Consider the following 18981-nt stretch of genomic DNA (forward strand, 5'->3'; position numbering starts at 1 on the left):
AAGTCGTACTGGTTTGGAGTTAAAACAACTGATTGGAAAAGCTTCCTTTCTTAAACTATCAGTTCAACTGCATCCCAAAGCAGATCTAAATTTCAATTTTATCCAATTTTACTTTTTGTTTTTTTCCACAGCAGAGCGATGCTAAATAATAATAATAAGAATAATACATTTTATTTTTAAAAAGTCAGACATATCAGACAGATCCCATCTCTGAAGGCTCTCAGCACTGCGTTCTGCATGAATGAAATATGACCTATAAATTCTGCCCCATCTGTACCATTTATCAGCCATGTGACACCAGAAAGCTGCAGCTGTTAAGCTAATTAACAGCTTATAAAAAATTAATTATAGATTTTCCTCTTAATCTTGACATGATACTGGAGGCAACTGAACCAAATGTTGCTTTAACAATGCCAGTCGTGTTCAAATTGCCCCCACAATCTCTTCTTTTATGCAGTTAAAGGGGTAAAAAGGAAGATAAACTTCCTGTGTAAAACATGAGGAATTTCTGGAATGTCATTTCTAGGAAACCATTGTCTTTTGAGCAGCTACTATGCATTTTAACATCACAATAAACCCTCTCAGCTAAGCCTTTAACCCTACGATCTTTCAGTGATGAAGCGGGTCCAAAGCAGTTTATGCACAAACATGCAGAAAGACTTACTTAATTCCAGGCACTTCACATGATTTAGGCCTTGATGCCAGAGACTGAACCTGAAACAGAAACCCAGACTTAACAGTTAGAAACATATAACTGATATATATATATATAAAAACAGTTCTGCAATTCTGCATGTTCCGCTAACATTTCCAGAAATCCAGCACAAAAGGGGGTTATTGCATTAAGAGTCTCGACTTCAGCAAAAGGAAGCTGAATCCCTGAATCAGGCTTGACGGGAACAGGGGTTTCCAGAAACAGCTGGAATGCGTCGGGAAACCACGAGGCTGTGGCTTCCACGTGCCACATCAAGCGTGTAAAGCTTCCTGGGAGGATACAGAGAAAGACTTTTGGTTTGCCTCAAATTCTGTAAAAAAAAAAAAAACGCTCGATAACTGGAAGAGGAGGCTCGGCTGCAGCGTTTAGCTGGAGAGAAGCGCTGACTCAGACTGGGGATACTGTTGGAAGAATAACATTTTCAGGGGTTCCTAAACCTCAAGAGGCAAGGTCTGAAGACTTATCCTCGCCTGTAGTCCTGTTTAAAGGGATAGTTCGCCTCTTTTGACATGAAGCTGTATGACATCCCATATTAGCAACATCATTTCTGAACATCTTCTTACCCCCTGCTGCGTCCTGTGAGCAGAGTTCCAGCCTCGTTTTGGTGTTGATGAAGGTAGTCCGGCTAGTTGGCTGGGGTTTAACAAATAAAGCGTCTTGCTTCTCAAAACAATATGCGTTCAACAGAGTAATACATTTGCATCACAAAATCGTTCTCCAGGAAAAAGTCAGACCTCACAATCGCTTGGCTCTATTTTCTCTCCCTTCGTATCACTGCCTGCTGCCGCCTGCCGACAGCCGCGCCTGTTACGGTGTTTACTGCTCAGTCTGCGCTTCGGTCTGCACAGCAGGCAGTGATACGAAGGGAGAGAAAATAGGGCCAAGCAATTGTGAGGTCTGACTTTTTCTGGAGGGACGATTTTGTGATGCAAATGTATTACTCTGTTGAACGCATATTGTTCTGAGAAGCAAAATGCTTTATCTTTTAAACCCCAGCCAACTAGCCGGACTACTTTCGTCAACACCAAAATGAGGCTGGAACTCGGCTCACAGGGGGTAAGAAAATGTTCATAAATGATATTGCTAGTATGGGATGTCACACAGCTTTATGTCAAAAGAGGCGAACTATCCCTTTAAGGTCACCGAAGTTGTCAAGAAGCTCTTCAGGAAACAGGAGGCTCAGGTTTCAAACCTGCTCCACATCCCCGAGTAGGTTTATTAAGCCAGAAAGGATCCCGCAGACTCAGGAGGACCAACGAGGACTTTATTTATCAGTTCTGTGGGAAGATAAGAGCTCAGACTTGTTTTATAAACCTAGAAGTCTTGAACGTGTCTGTGGGTGAACTCAGAGGATTCAGGGATGTCCGCTGCCTCCATTTCTGGAGGATGATGTACGGTTGGTCTACCAAAGCAAGCCGTTACTCTCTGCTGGAATCTGACAGAACTCTCCCTCTGAGGCTGAGTTTCTGCATTAGTGATGCATCAGCACTAATGCAGCGTTTTTAACCCGGGCCCTGATGTAGACTCAGAACTTTATGGAGGGATTACCTGACTCATCTGGCCTGGGGATGCCACAGGAGTTGGTGAGGAGATGGACATCTGGAATGCCCTGCTTAGCCTAATGCCACCCCGACCCAATTTCTGCTAAGCGGAAGAAAATAGATTGATGGATAGATAGATGGATAGATGATCCTGTTTCGGGTGTCTTTTCAAGGATTTTAGGGAACTTAAATCCTTTATACTGTGAGCAGATGGCCCAAAAATTTTTTGGTTTGGAGTTCCAGATTCAAGAAACATTTATAATGAAATGTTTGAAAATGGAATGAGCTGCTGGCTTCTGGCATCGTTTTTGATTTACTTTGTTTTGTTTTTTCTCATATATCCTCCTTTGTGCTCCAAATGCCAGAATAGTAAACAAGTCTCGACTGCAGAAACCTGCTTCAGGTTCTGCCCATTTTAGATCATACAGGAAAGACTGGTTCAACACGAAGGGTGACAAGTCTCTGCTAAGTCCCAGCAGGAATCCAAGGTGTCATAATCACCTGAAATGACTCCGGCCTGTGTCAGAGCACTTTAACTCCTTCATAGTTAAAGCGCTTTGAGCTTCGCAGGAGCAGAAGATGACTGTTGCTCTTAAAACTGGGTATTTTATGTCTTTCATAAGAAGAAAAAAGTCAATAATAAAGAAATAAACACACAACAAAGGGTTTTTTTTCACTCAATTGAGGTGGATTTCTGCACATAAGAGGGGGTGAAAGCACTTTGGTGAACAGCTCTTTGCTCTTTAGGACTAATCGCATGAACCATCAGCTGTTTCTGCTTCGGATCAGAACTCACAACTTTTCATACTTCTTTTCTGGGGAAAAAGCAGCTGCTTGTTTCTTTCTTTCTGAGGTTTTGATCTGGTCAGTGACCACTACGGTGTTTACACCAGCCATGCACAAAGTGCTCTGAAACGCCAGCAGCTGATAACACCGAGCGGTCTTGTTTATTCCTGCAAACTCGTCGGTGAAAACAAGCTGATGCGCAGTTTTTAAAGTTTAGAAGCATTTTAAACTCACTTGGCAACCGGACAGAAACAAACCCCAGTGGGTGGATATTCTAAAGGATTCCACAGAGCTGCGTGCTCCAAAAACGATGAAGATGGCGAACATGAAACAAACGTATATTTAAAGGGATAGTTCGCCTCTTTTGACGTGAAGCTGTATGACATCCAATATCAGCAACATCATTTATGAACATCTTCTTACCCCCTGCTGCTTCCTGTGAGCAGAGTTCCAGCCTCGTTTTGGTGTTGATGAAGGTAGTCCGGCTTGTTGGCTGGGGTTTAACAAATAAAGCGTTTTGCTTCTCAAAACAATATGCGTTCAAAAGAGTAATACATTTGCATCACAAAATCGTTCTCCAGGAAAAAGTCAGACCTCACAATCGCTTGGCCCTATTTTCTCTCCCTTCGTATCACTGCCTGCTGCCGCCTGCCGACAGCCGCGCCTGTTACGGTGTTTACTGCTCGGTCTGCACTTCGGTCTGCACAGCAGGCAGTGATACGAAGGGAGAGAAAATAGGGCCGAGCGATTGTGAGGTCTGACTTTTTCCTGGAGAACCATTTTGTGATGCAAATGTATTACTCTTTAGAACGCATATTGTTTTGAGAAGCAAAACGCTTTATTTTTTAAACCCCAGCCAACTAGCCGGACTACTTTCGTCAACACACGCTGCGGGACTGAGATGTTCAGGAGGTCCTTTGTTCCCACAACCATAAAGCTTTTTAACAGTGACTGCTTTGTTCTTCTCAAATTGATTGATTGATTTTTTTTATTTATTTAGTCATTTATTATTATTATTATTAGTTAGTAGTAGTATTTTTTTTTAGAATTGGTAGTATTATTGTTGTTGTTGTTAATATACAATCATTGTAAATATTAATCATTTTTTGAGCTACTCTAATTTGAATTTCCCCCATTGGGGGATGAATGAAGTATTTTTCTATTCTATTTCTAACACCAAAACGAGGCTGGAACTCTGCTCACAGGACGCAGCAGGGGGTAAGAAAATGTTCATAAATGATATTGCTAATATGGGATGTCATACAGCTTCATGTCAAAAGAGGCGAACTATCCCTTTAAGTCGGTCTGACCCTGTTATTTTGGATTTCTGTAATAATGAGACAGCAGCTCACACAGATGATAATCTGGTTTGATATCTGGAGTTATAACAGTGTGACCACTGAGGGCCACGGTCTCACCTTCTTGGCCTCCCACAGCTGCTTTGGAAGCGGCTTACTGACACCTATTAGATTCTCCTCGTTCGGCAAAGCAGGGAAGGAGAAGACTGCAGAAAGAAGAAGGTGCACAAATGAGAAATTCGTGCAACGAAACGCGTTCCGTTCGCGTCGTGATCTCAACCTACCGTCTCCGGCGCTGTCGACCTCCGCTTCATTCAAACTGGCTGCATGCCAGCCTCCAGGGAAACAAACGAGTCGGAGCGAGGATTGATGAAGAGAAGGAACATGAAAACCAAAGGGCAGAGAAACATTAGAGGTTATTCAATATTAATCACCTGTTCGAAATATGCCCAGCACATTCATAAGCTCAACAGCTGGTCATCAGGTTATTAATCACAGAGATGAGGAATGGCAGAACAGGAGAGGCTTTCTTCTCCTTGTAGCAGGAGATTCCCTGACAAATGCAGAAGAGTTTGTTTCCCCCCCTTCTTTTAATTTTGCCCTTTTTTCTTATGAACATGTTTCGCTGCTCTTGCATTAGCCTTTGATCCACCGCCCACCCGCTCCTTCTCCTTCCCTGCTCTCATTCCTTCATTTTCAGAGACAGCCTTTTCGGCTGCTGCAGCAGATGGGACAATGATGCGACGCACCAGTCTGGCACCATTACACTCCCTCTTCAGAGGTGTTTGGTCACTGTGGCTCTCAGCTGCAACCGAGACGGAAACAGGACAACTGGAATGGAAAATGGCTGGCTCGGGTCCCTGGCAGGATCCCAGTGTGCACTGCACTCGTTATTATCGTGTTAACACATTAATTATTTAACGCCAATAAATATTTTTTCGCACATTAACGCATTTAAAAAAAAAAGATTTTTTAAAAACATTTTGGGGGGCTTTTGTGCCTTTAATGGATAGGAAAGTTCAGAGAGACAGGAAGCAGGGGGCAGAGAGAGGGGGAACGACATGCAGCACAGGGCCGTCCGATGCGGGACTCGAACCAGGTTTTTATTTGGGCTTTTATAAGTCTGCTGCTGTCTGCTGTGGAACAGGAAAAGAAAGTAATCAGCGGATCAACTAAACATGGAGAAGGGTACGGAACTTTTACTCGGCCATTTTCATTTTAAAGTTCTTCCAGACGGCGGAGTCGACAGAACCAAAGTCATCTGTAAACACAGCCAAGTTGAATTGTCTTCTCAGCGTAGTAGTTCCAGTCTAAAATATCACTTAAAGGCAAAACACACAACTGATAGCAGCAAGTCATTCAAGGAAACAGACAGTGGAGCGAGGCTTCTACATAAAAACTACAGAAAGATGCTGATGTTAAAAGTGTGTTTGCACAACAAATGTTATGGCACTTTCATTCATATGGCAGCACATTTAAAATAAAACTAAATGCTAAAAGCTAAACACTACTTTTGGATTCATTTTTGGATTTTGCGTACAAATGCGATTAATCAGGGAAATCATGTGATTAATTAGATTAAACATTTTAATCGTTTCCCAGCCCTACTGCTAAAGCATCGGGGCAATCAAAGCCCTCTCAGCTGCAGTGGGAACGTTAGAGCTCCACTGACTGAAGCCTGATTTATACTCGGAAACCAGGTCGTCTGCGTGTGTGTCGCAGTTAACGCAGACACTACGCAGACACTCTGGTGCACCTCCTCAAAATTGTAACTCACCGCAGACATCGCCGCAGGGAGGGGAGGAAGGAGGCCTCTGATTGGTCAACTCTACATCCGCTCTACACTATGCGTATTTCCGGTTTTCTAACCGGCTGACGCTAACCGTGCTAACCGTGACGATTCTTTCGCCTCTCTGCCAGCTCCAGTAGTAGCAATATTTCTTCTATTTCTAGATCGATCAGCTGCATCTCAATCAAAGTGCGCATTCGTCCAGTCGCCATTGTTGTTGAATGACCTCCGTAACCGTAACACCCACAATCCTAGCTTGTTCGTGATTGTCCCTCTTGCGTTGTGGTGTGGGATTAACATAGCGCAGACAGCGCTTCAAGGCATAAATCAAAAATAACTGCGTCGTGTCTGCGACAAGCTCACTGCGACACACTGCTGCGAAGTATACACGAGCCTTGAAGCTGCAACAAACAGAAAAGAAATAACTGCTCTAAAAGAATCTCTGCTACAGTGTGAATCATTGCTGTAATTCCTAGTTAGATGCTTCTTTAATCAGCCCGGGCTTAACACCACTCAAAACCTGCTGAAACCTTGAGAGGTGTCAACGAGGCCCTGGGGCTTCACAGCTCTCTGCACTCACACATGGAGCCATGAGGCAGCGCTGCTCGCTTTCTAACAAGAGGTCGCTTTTGGTGTCGCGGCCTCTTTTAGGAGAAACCGCCTGAGCGGAAACACGAAACATGTGCTGGCAGACGACGTCCTCAAAGCAGGCTGTGCAAGAAGACTGTAATGTACATAAAAAGCGATCATCCATAGGATGTTCAGCTCATGTTTACAGTTAACTGCAATAACCCCAGCACGCCTGCACTGACTGAGGCTGCAGAACCGAGTTCAGCTGTGGATTTAAGAGGCAACCGAGGCTAAAATCACAGAACGGTTTAGGTCCAGAACACATGAATGACATGCTGGTAGAGTATAAACCCAGCAGAGCTCTGAGATCCACTGACTCAGGTCAGATAGTGGAGCCCAGAGTTCAAACTAGACACGGTGAAGCAGCTTTTAGCTGTTATGCTGCACACAACTGGAACAAACTACCAGCAGAACTGAAATCAGCCCCAACTGGACGCACTTTTAAATCCAGCTTAAATACATTTCTCCACCTTAACCATAAATCAGATGAGTTTTGGAGAATCTGGGAACCATTGAATTCCTTCTTACAGAAACTTTAACTGATCATCTGTCCCTGGAAGAGGACTGCTTTTCACTTTGTTTCATTTTGTTTATTTCAAACACGCGATTCACTTACCCGTCTCCTGTCATCTTGCTGATTTTGTACGTGTATGTATGTGTATATATTGGTGTATGCATGGATATATAAATTTATATATATTTGTAGAGATACATATTGCAGCGCTTGTGTTAGTTTGGGGTGGGATTTTTTGTTTGTTTGTTTTTTGTATGTTTTGTAGTCAGTTTTGTTTTTCTAATGTTTGTAGACTTACAACTGAAAAACCAATAAAAAGAAAAAAAAAACATTTCTCTTTCCGTGTGCTTATGGTTGAGTTCCTTTAAATAATTTTAAAACATAATGCTATAAATCCTCTTAATTGTTTTATAGTTTTTCTTTTTTCCCCCTCTTCTTTGATTGCTTTTAACTCTGTTTTAATTTTTATTCAATTTTTTTATTCTCTTTAAATTGCTTGTTTTTATGCTTTTAAATGCCTTGTCTTTATGTAAAGCACATTGAGTTGCCTGTGGTATGAAATGCGCTATATAAATAAAGATGCCTTGCCTACATACATCATTTTTAGGTGTTTTAAAACAGAAACAATAAAAACTGAATGGTTTCAAGCTAAAAGTCAAAGCATTTTGCAGGAAAATGGCACAAATATGAGAGCCTTAACGTCATATTTTTGTAAGCAACACCAATATCTCCAACTGAGTTTACAGTTCGCTGTGATTCATATTAGTGATATGAATACAGGCTCGATTCTGTTTGCATGAGAAACTCGTGCCGAGGCCAGATCTCATGTTAATATCCTGTTTGATGTGTTGACTAAACACAGCGATCGACTGGACGAACACTTCTCTCATCCACTCCAGAGCTGAGATCAGAGGCAAGCGGGATGATGAGCAACGGAGAAACAGAGCAACACCACTTCTTTGACTTTTTTTGTCCAGTTAATCACAAACAGAATATTTAAGAAGAAAAAAAAAAAGCAACGGAGAGCCTGGAGAGAAAAGTAGCTGTGTGAATGGACTGTGTTCTCTGTTAATAAATGACCAGAGGAGCAGAAACACAAACACCATAAACCAGGATGAGCTATATGCGACTGACTGAGAGGACCTCGAGTTTAAAAACAGACATTTTGTGAGGAAATAATCCCAGTTTTTACTGAAGTATATCAGGCCGTAAAAAAGACAATCCTAACCTGTGTTGGTAAAATGTTTTCTCCCCTTGTTGTTGTCCGGCACACTGGTAATATTTCTGTCTACACACTCTAAAAATCTACATTCAGTGCATCATCATTCCAACGGCACAACAGAACACTGAAACAATCACCTAAAAGTGAGAATAACAAGAAGTTCTGAGGCAGCTCGGGCCCTTCATTAGGTCATCAGCATAACAGATGGCGTGTGTTCAACATGTTCCTGAACATTCAATAGGAACCATCCTGAGGAGTCAAAGGTTTCAGCTGGAAAATTGATCTGAGCGACGTGGTAAAAGGTTTAGAACAAGCCTGTTGACATTTTACTCGTTGCTACTGCAACACGTTTATTTGAAGGATTTATGTTCCCACATATTGCTTGTGCAATCAGAGTGGATCCTGATTGGCTTTCAGACTCAAGTGTGACATCACAAGTTAATTATGTGGGAATGTATCCATGGCTGTGTTCAAAACCGCATACTACATACTACATACTTCCATACTGCATACTCATCGATCAGACAGTATGCAGAGCGTTTACCCACAATGCATTTCGCTCCTGCCCGAGCCGAAATCAGCCGGCCTGAAGCTGATTTCTCTTAAGCTCTAAACTCTGTAAACTTTAGCAACATTTGAAACATTTTCAGGTGAGAAAGTAGTCGTTTAGATCCCCAACGTGTTGAAAACCTGACAAAATACCGGCCATTTACAATTTTGTTCCCACGAATTCGGCGCTACTAAAGCTAGCCGCAGTGAGCAACGCACTTCCGGTTATTTTCACAAAATAAAATACCCATTGCCTTTTATCATAGGGAAAGCCATTACGATACAATTGGCGCTTTTGTTTTGAAAACAGGAAGTGAACCTACCCTCGTTGTAGCTAGCTTGAAACTGCCGTTTTGACAGGAAATTACGATCGGCGACGTCACGTTACGTTGCATCTTGGGTAGTTTGAGTATGAGTAGTAACCTCATGATGCATACCCAACATTTCAGAGAATCTAGTATGCATCCGGGAACTTCTCGCTTACTCAAACTCGCATACTAACTCAAAAAGTTAGTATGAGTAGTAGGAGAAGTATGCGGTTTCGAACACAGCCAAAGTCTAAACACACGCCGATCAGCCACAACATTAAAGCCAATGCATGTTGCGTCATACTGCTCACCTGGTTAAAAATCAAAGTTTAGCTGCGAAAACCCTGCAGATGGAGATGTTGCTTTCAAACGTTCCATCTGCCTAAACTTTTATGCAGATCACTCAGAAACGCCCACAGGGCAGCAACTCTCTGCAGCAGTGGTTCCCAAACATATCTGATCGTCATCTCTTCTTTTCTTTCCATGGAAGGAAACTGCGTTGGAAGCACATTTGGCAACGCTTCATCCTCTGCTTTGCGTTTACGTGGGAGCCCCATCAAAAAGTCCATGTTATGCTAGCAGTGTCATTTATTGATTGATTGATTGATTGATGCCTTCCACCCGTGCGCCCCCCCTGCGATGGCTCTGCCCCCCAGTTTGGGAAACACTGCTCTGCAGTAACAGGGTATCCCAGCCGTACTACAGTGGGCTGTGGAAATCTGTTCAGGAGGTGCCCAAAGAACTCAACACAGTTGGAGGGGTTCACCCGTCCACCAAACTCCCCAGATACAAATTGGATTCATCTGATGGCATATGGGGGAGGCAGGCCAGATAAACAAAAGCCGCATTCGGACAGAGCAGTTCTAAGAACGGTCCTCCTCGAATTCTGTTCTGATAGCTGCCCTTCCCCAGGGGAACTGTTTCAGTTTGCATTCCCACATGAGTCGGGACCTTGATAGGGACTGATGCGGCGCAGCCGTCTGCAACAGCGACGTGTTACTTTAGCGCCACATTCAACAACAAAACAGAACCCGGTAAAAGTAAGGAGAGAAGAAAAAACACCACCAAGAAGCTAACATGGAGAGCGGGGAGGCCACCGTGGGCATGGTCTGCATGATGGTGATATTAATAAATGATTAAATGATTTTATTTGTTTCTCTTTATGTTCTTTTATGTATTTTTAATGCTTCTTGCACTCCCTGCTGCAATGCTTTTATTTTATGTAAAGCACTTTGAACTGTTTGTACATGAAATGTGCTATACAAATAAATTTGATTTGATTTGATTTTGATTTAATCATGGACGATCACATCGGGCGCCTAACATGGAGGCTGGAAGAGCTCACAGAGAGAGTCAGGAGACGCAGGATGGAGCGCAGGCCGTACTTCTTGGTTTCATGAAGGAAGGAGAGCAGAGCGCCGCAGACATAGACATAATATAGGTAGACGCCCCATTGACTGCTTCACCCGTTGCCGTGACGTAAAACGTCGCCGCCATATTGCTTGGGGGCTCATTTGGACCAGAGGTCTGTCAAACAAGCGCAAGTTAGCGGGAGCATCGTTTTTTCTGGATAAAAATCACGATTGTCTTACATTTTGCAACCGATTTCACTGAGTCGTTTTTACATTCAAGGGTGTATGATCTACGTGGAGTACCCCCCAAAAGATTTGTCTCAATGTTTGAATCTTTGAATCTCGCAAATTAGGCTCTAACCTCCACACATGTGCATATGTCTATAATAAATCGCTGATAGACGCTCACTTTTCTTGTACTCCCACAGCTCGTGCACAAATCTAGACTATCAAAATGGTGCTTCTTTAGCTACTACGTATTGACCATCATTAAGAGAAATAGCCTACAAATCAAATAGTGAGACACTGGCAGTCAGTCTGTTTTTTATAGTTGCGTTTCAAATATGTGCATTGAGAAACCACCATGAACAGTGCAATTGACAATAAACAGTAATTTGACAAACCAACATTACAAAAAAAGACAATGGTGAAGAAACATCAAAACAGCTGCAGCTTTCTATATTTCTATAGCAGTAAAGTATGCATATCTCAAAATATTTAAATAGTCTAATATAAATACCATAATATATAATATAATATAATGACTCAGTATTATGTGTGATGGAATAACATATATATATATATATATATATATATATATATATATATATATATATACACATACACACACATACAATCATGCTCATAAGATTTTCACATCTAAGCAACAGTGCAATTGACAATAAAAATTAATTTCCCAAACAAAAACTTCTGATACAGAAGACAAATGTAAACAAACATCAAAACACCTGCTGCTATTATAAATAAATACCATAATATTTCAATAGTTTAATTCTAATACACATATAGTAATATAAAATATAATATAATAATAATAATACATACATACATAATAATATGTATGTATATATTTGTATATATAAGCTTGTGTCTAGGCTTGTATCTTGGAGCTAGAACCCTTTAAAAAGTATAGTTTTCCTAAGCCTTTTTCGGCTGTTGCCACTGTAATTCCAGTGTACTGAGTTTGGCTATGTGGTGCAGCCTGAGTTTGAAAAGTGGTGGTTGTCTATAACAAACTGTGTGTCCTGAATGTGCTCCTTGAGCAGAAACACATCATCTGAGCCAATTTCAGCCCGGACAAACTGCTCTTTTACCGACACACTGACAGCTTGCCTCGATACAGACCGGCGATCTTGACGCAACTTACTCCCTAGCAAGATGGCGGCGACATTTAACGCGACCCAGAGGCGAAAGGGGCGTCTACCTATAATATGTCTATGGCTGCAGACATTTCAGCCTGACAACATGACAAGGGGCGGAGCTACCAACCACCAAACACCTCCATCAGATGTGTTCCTATGGAAACAAGAACAGACCCAGCTGAGGAGAAGGAGCTGAAATGGTTCCAGGATTTGAGGACCGTGGTCCCGAGTTCCTATATGTGCGAATTCGGGAAAAAACGGCCCCGTTCCTGAAAAGGTTATAGGAACTGTAAAAGGTTCCTACAGTGGGAATGCGCTTAAAGACTCAACCCCACAATGCACCGGGCCCAAAAGATATAGTGCAAATGTCCCAGTTATAGGCACTCCAGAGGAGCGGGGGGGGGGGGGGCTTTTTATGCCTTTAATGATAGGACAGCCGGAGAGCGACAGGAAGCAGGGGGCAGAGAGAGGGGGAAGTCATGCAGCACAGGGCCGCTCGGTGGGGGACTCGAACCGGGGCCAGCTGCAGCGAGGACTGTAGCCTCTGTACATGGGGCGCCTGCTTAACCCACTACGCCACCGACCGCCCCGAGCCTGACATATTCTTTGACCACTCACACTGATCAGAGGCTACTCAGTATTAAGGTGGTCACAATGATATGGCTGAACGTGTGTATGATTCTGCACAGTGAGGGTTTATTATAGAAGTAAACATCAATAATCCAAATTAGTCTTTGATCGAAGGGGACTTTTCTCCCGACTTCCAACCCAAATTTAGCTTTAACCTTTCACCAAGTGTCTGTCAGCTTGCAAGATCAATTTCTGAAGCTCTAAAACCCAAACACGTCCAGCTGTGATCATACATAAAGTCTGTATCACTAAGAAGAAAAGATTGAACTGTCCTTTTTCTAAGGGAATAGCTTAAAAAGTGTTATCACATAAGGGGGGAAACACTAAAGAGAGGAGTCAAACAGTGAAATGATGGAGAAAAAAGGAGGAAAAGTTCAAGGCTTCATGAGCCAGCATGTGTTTAGGGGCACATTAAAACTACAGCATCTCTTAGATGAGAGCCAAAAACAAAAGAGAGCAAACACTGGAGGTATCTCTGAATGAGTGTGTGGATGTTACTCTCACCATTGCGCTGGGGAGGACCTCTACCCATCTGCTGGTTCATGCCAAATGGGTCCTGAGGGTTTGGGTTCATCGCACTCGTATGCAGAGCCGAGTCTGAATTGGTTCTGAGTGGGAGGAAGAGGAGGAAGAGGAAAGTTATGCAGAGTATTCCAGCACCTTGGACAGAGGCAGAGGGTTTCTCGGGGGGGGGCGTAAGGTCAGTGAATCATTCGCTTTCTTGCTCTGCCTCCACACAGGCTGCATTCGCCTTCAGGCTGACGCTGACCTTACACGTACACCCTCAGAGCTCACCGCTCATCGGCCCGAGATGGAAAAAAATAAATCACCTTAAAGCACTTAATATGAACATTTTAATACTTGGTGTCCGTAATTAAAGGGATACAGAGAAAACCAGGAAAATGTGCTTCTTAACAGATCGTGAAAATCCACTATTTTTAGCGCCGCTTATAAAAATGTTCAGGAAAATAATTCTCTGAGAGCTTTTTCCTGGAAACCGGCTTGTGACAGGGTGATATTCTTAGAAAATGTTTCCCACTAGCTTTTCACGCAACAGATTATCCGAAGTAGTCACCATTTTCTTGCACGTTTCACTTCCTTTGTAAATTGGAAAAAAACTGCTGAGTGCTTTATCACTTTCGTTTTCCTCACTGTGAAGCTTCAGTTGCTTCTCTTGTTCAGATCCAGGAAAAAGAAGCCGATTTAAATGCTTCCTGAGAAGAAGAAATAATAACCGTACACAGTAAAATACATTCAGAACAACAAACTCCTTTCACTGCGCTAAACATGTGAAATGCTAAGTTTTAATTTTGCATTATGCATTCATAGTCACTGTGTCCAGGTTCTCTTAAAGACTCTCTTTAATCTCTGTGGACTGAATACATAAGTAGAATATTAAGCCTGACATATCGCTCTTTTAAAGTAGGACACTGCACTTAGAAATGTTTGCTTTCAAAAAAGCTTTTAAATACTTTAAATACTTCATGCTGGCAATAAAGACTGGTTAGAATTGAAGTTATGGTAATATACTTTACTTAAAGGGGAAATGTTTTTTCCTTAAATCCTGAACATTTCCAGCCGACAACTGAAGAGAATGACGCACAATTACACTCCGACTTTAAATGCAACTTGCCAGTTTTGTTAGTCACAAAATAAACCCACAATCTTTTATGTTTGAAAAGGCACTTATCAGCTTAAAGTTTTATAAAAAGTTGCCATCTGATCTGCGATCTCTCTCCACCAAAGCGCGACTTTACCGGTGAGGAGTAATTCTGTTTCAACAGCGTGTAAAATACAGATGATGCTGAGATTGTGGTTCTAATAAAAGTTTAGCTTTGAAGGTGAAGAAACAGCTCTAACAACAAATGCGATCGTGTGCGTGTGAGATTATTTATTCCCAGAATTTATGGAGCCACAGATGAGATTTAAAAGCAGGCAGAATGGTGTCAGATGGACAGCAGAGAGCTGTTCACTCTGTCCAGATGCTGAGGTCAGTGGCAGACAACAGGGCGCGAGAACATAATTCACCAGCACACCTGCTCGCTGCCTCTTTGTTGGACATTATTCTGCTCTCTTTAATGCCCATCAGGCTTTATGATAAGCAGGATGCCCTCTGTTATGTGCATTTATAGTTTTGATTGACTTTGAGGCCGATGGACGCCCTTCCTGGTTCTGCTGGAGGTTTCTTCCTGTTAAAAGGGAGTTTTTTCTTCCCACTGTCGCCACGTGCACGCTCAGGATGAAGGAAAAGTTTCTATGGCTGTGTTCGAAACCGCAAACTTCTACTACTCCTACTAACTTTTTGAGCTAAGGCCTCTGTAAGCTTCTCCGTCGCTATCCGTCAATGCGTCTCTGTCGTCCTTTCGAAGTTCTCCGTCGGGATGTCGGATACGCAAGGCAGTTCACCTCCCGATCAGTAGGCATCACTAGCGTCTCTGGGAGGCTCTTCGTAGACGGAGAGGGCTCTGCGTAGGCGACCATAAATCAGCCTTTAGTATGCGAGAAGTTCCCGGATGCATACTCGATTCGCCAAATGTTGGGTATGCATCATGAGGTTACTACTCATACTCAAACTACCCAAGATGCAATGTAACGCCGATCCTCATTTCCTGTCAAAACGGCAGTTTCAAGCTAGCTACAACGAGGGTAGGTTCACTTCCTGTTTTCAAAACAAAAGCACCAATTGTATGGTAATGGCTTTCCCTATGATAAAAGGCAACGGGTATTTTATTTTGTGAAAATAACCGGAAGTGCGTTGCTCACTGCGGCTAGCTTTAGTAGCACCGAATTCGTGGGAACAAAATTGTAAATAGCCGGTATTTTGTCAGGTTTTCAACACGTTGGGGAACTAAACGACTACTTTCTCACCTGAAAATGTTTCAAATGTTGCTAAAGTTTACAGAGTTTAGAGCTTAAGTGAAATCAGCTTCAGGCCGGCTGATTTCGGCTCGGGCAGGAGCGAAATGCATTGTGGGTAAACGCTCTGCATACTGTCTGATCGATGAGTATGCAGTATGTAGTATGGAAGTATGTAGTATGCGGTTTCGAACACAGCCTATGTGATCCGCTGGTTCCCTTTTTTATTTGGTATTATATGAAAGGAATAATTTGGATTTTATTGAATTTGATTTCTACAAATTGGCCTGTATCTGAAGTGCCTTGGGATGACATTTATTGTGATTAGACACTATATAAATGAAACCTGATCGTGCTAAACTAGCCTAACTGCCCTCTCTCCGACACCAAAACAGCTTTAAAAGTTATCGTATTTCTTTTTTTTTTTTCCAAACTGGGTTCTTGGTACATGTTTCTATACTTTAACCCAAACAAAACAAATTTTCTAAATTTGAGAGTGCAAAGTTCAAAAAAATTTTTAATCAAAACATCTTCAAAACAAAACAAAATATTTGTTCAAATTTACCGAAACGAACGCTTCCACAAAATCATTCATGTGCTGTAGACACAAAGCCAAGTGATAATATTTCCAGAGACAATAAAACACTGTAAGAAGGGTGTAAAAAGGCTGAAAAATAAGAGCATGTGAGTCAGGAGCCTTGATGTTAGACTGCACGTGAGCCAAAGAGACCTAAAGCTGGGTTAGTAAGAGAAGAACTACTGATCGATGTTTCCAAAACACCACGTGAAAAGAGATAGGCGTAAAGAGAAATAAAATAATCAAACATAACAGTAGCTGCAGCTGAGGCTTTGAGGACGTCCATCTCAGAGCTTCAATGACATAAAGGAGAGAAAAGATTTAGTGAAATGCTACAAATCAAACTGCAGATTATAAAAGAGAGGAACCGGGACATTATGCAGCCAAGAGGGATGCAGAAAAAAGACAAAGAGCAGAATTGTTGGCCTTGGTGAGCGAGGGACAAAGCTGCAAAGATAGACTGATCGAAAGAGAGATATGAAGAAGGATCGGGGTTATGGGTCACCTGTTGAGTTGTGATATTAATCTAAACCCAGGCCGTTTTTCCTCAGTCCATGGATGTTGTTCCCTTCAAAGACAGAGGAAAAGTATGACAGAAAAAAGTTACTGGGTGAAAGCAGAGACCCCCGGCACCTCCCGTAAAGTATGTGAAGAAAATATCCTGCAAAAAAAAACACAATATATGCTGGTGCTGGTACATGTGTAGAACGATAAAAAAGACCCTGGAAAACACTGAAAAGTCAGCACAACACTGTTCTATATGTGAGAAAAATGAAAAAAGACAATAAGGCAGACGAGAACCCAAACACCGGAGTAGTAACTGGAAGGATTGTTAGCTTGGTTTAGGAACGCCGCAGCTGAGGAACCATTAAAAACGTATTTGCTCATTCATGGTGGCGACTGTAAACTGAGAAACAACTCAAACAACCTGATGTGAAGCGTCATTGCCAAAGCCTGAGATGGAATGAGAGCAGCGGCTAAACACTCAGACTGGAGAGCATAAAAGCTGTTTCTATTGAAGCGATAGATAGAAGTCTTCTTAAAAAATACAACACAGATGTAAAAGGCAAGAGCACCTCACATTCTCTTACCCAAAAATACATAAAACCACTTCCTGTTTATCCAGAGTCAATTTAAATGGAATTTCAGGATTTTATTTGTGGCCAAACTCGACCTAAAAGCAGCTGCTGAGATGAAGGATGCTGTGCAAAAGTGAGTTTCTATGATTCTAAGCAGCTTTAAAGGGATAATCCGGAGTCACCGCTAAAAAACGCTATTTTAATACCTCTTCTACAGCTCCAAACAACATAACACTTACGTGGTAGTAAGTAGAGGGTCCCTAAAGCCAAACCGAAGTGTCCCGAGGTCTTAATGTGGTTGGATATAGAGTCCAGAATGAATTTAATCTAGCCAGTTCCTGCTCTCAATCAGAGCTCTTCCGTCAACAGGAGGATCTCACGCGAGACGTCACGTGACATTTCAAAATTCTAACCTGTTAGTAAGCTAGGCTTTGCTGTTGCATACAACTTCATTTCACTTTCGAAAGAAATACTGGACTATGTTTGTAAAAAAAACGGCAACGAAATTGTGACTTTCCAGAGCGAGTTACTCCACACTCGGCAATCAACTACGGACTCACGTGACGTGATGTCTCGCGTGAGATAGCCTCCTGTTGACGGAAGAGCTCTGATTGAGAGCAGGTACTGGCTAGATTAAATTCATTCTGGACTCTATATCCAACCACATGAAGACCTTGGGACACTTCGGTTTGGCTTTAGGGACCCTCTACTCACTACCACGTAAGTGTTATGTTGTTTGGAGCTGTAGAAGAGGTATAAAAATAGCGTTTTGTAGCGATGACATCATATGCCCCCGTCACCTCCAGGTTAACGACTTTTGGCTAAAAACGGTCAAATCGAAATTCTCAAAACAGTTTTGAGAATTTTGATGTCAACTCAACGTATGTACTCCCAACATCCCGTAAATTGATCTAAAGTGCATTTTACTCCGGATTATCCCTTTAAAGTGAATATCTGCTCTGAGCTCCTTTATCCTCCAACACAGCCTGAACCCTCTCAGACGAGCTTTCTGTCCTTTCTTTAAGGCAGAGATACTCATTGTGCGGCTCCTCAAGCTTTAATTGGCGGCTCACACTCGCATAGCTTATAACAATATGGGAACAATAACAATACATTTTTTCAAATAACACACAGCGAATACTGCACAGTATTAAGTATTTTTATTAAGTTTGCGTTTTTGTAGTATTAAGTATTTTTATTAAGTATTAATTAAGGCTTAATGGGGTTTCCTAAAGGGGGAACTGTTAAACCTGGCAACGCAGCCCGCTTAAACCACCTCACACTTGACCGCAAAGCACGCTAGCTCCTTTAGCCAGCGCGAGATGCAGGCACAATGGATCGGTTTTTAATCAAAAAAGGGCAAAAACCAGCACAAAAACCATGCTCATCCTAAATGTCTCACTATGATTACAACAACAAACTACAAATACAACATGAAGAAAGTCGAGGACATGCACGCCAGCTTCCACTCATCCCAGTATTAAGGTAAATGTGGTCTTAACTGAAAATGTATTGGCTGTGTTGTTCCTTTTTTTGTGGGATCTTTTATATGTAGAAATGCATATTTGCAAAAGGGGACTTTAGTATGTTGTGGTAAAAGTGGCTCTTCCCTTGATTTTGCTGCCAATGTGACTAGTGAGTATCACTGCTTTAAGGAGTCTTCAGGAATAGTTCTCCAGGCTTCTTGAAGGACATCCCAAAGCTCTTCTTTGGATGTGGGCTGCCTTTTGTTCCGTTCTCTGCCAACATGATC

General features: G+C 42.1%; 1 protein-coding gene across 4 annotated transcripts in view; it reads right to left on the reverse strand.

Moving 5' to 3' along the window:
• Nucleotides 1–18981, reverse strand: part of crtc3 (CREB regulated transcription coactivator 3) — a 71691-nt gene that overhangs the window by 19554 nt on the left and 33156 nt on the right. The window contains exons 5-9 of one of the 4 annotated variants that reach the window (XM_075466939.1): nt 16655–16717; nt 13221–13324; nt 4625–4663; nt 4461–4546; nt 665–714 (exon numbers count right to left, since the gene is read on the reverse strand). In XM_075466939.1, coding sequence (XP_075323054.1) covers nt 665–714; nt 4461–4546; nt 4625–4663; nt 13221–13324; nt 16655–16717 — 342 coding nt within the window. Of the gene's footprint in view, nt 1–664; nt 715–4460; nt 4547–4624; nt 4676–13220; nt 13325–16654; nt 16718–18981 lie in introns of all 4 variants that reach the window. The other 3 variants (XM_075466938.1, XM_075466941.1, XM_075466940.1) reach the window with 3 other exon arrangements.

This window comes from Odontesthes bonariensis, chromosome 1 (assembly GCF_027942865.1).
Source record: "Odontesthes bonariensis isolate fOdoBon6 chromosome 1, fOdoBon6.hap1, whole genome shotgun sequence".
In the NCBI taxonomy this organism is placed as follows: Eukaryota; Metazoa; Chordata; class Actinopteri; order Atheriniformes; family Atherinopsidae; genus Odontesthes; species Odontesthes bonariensis.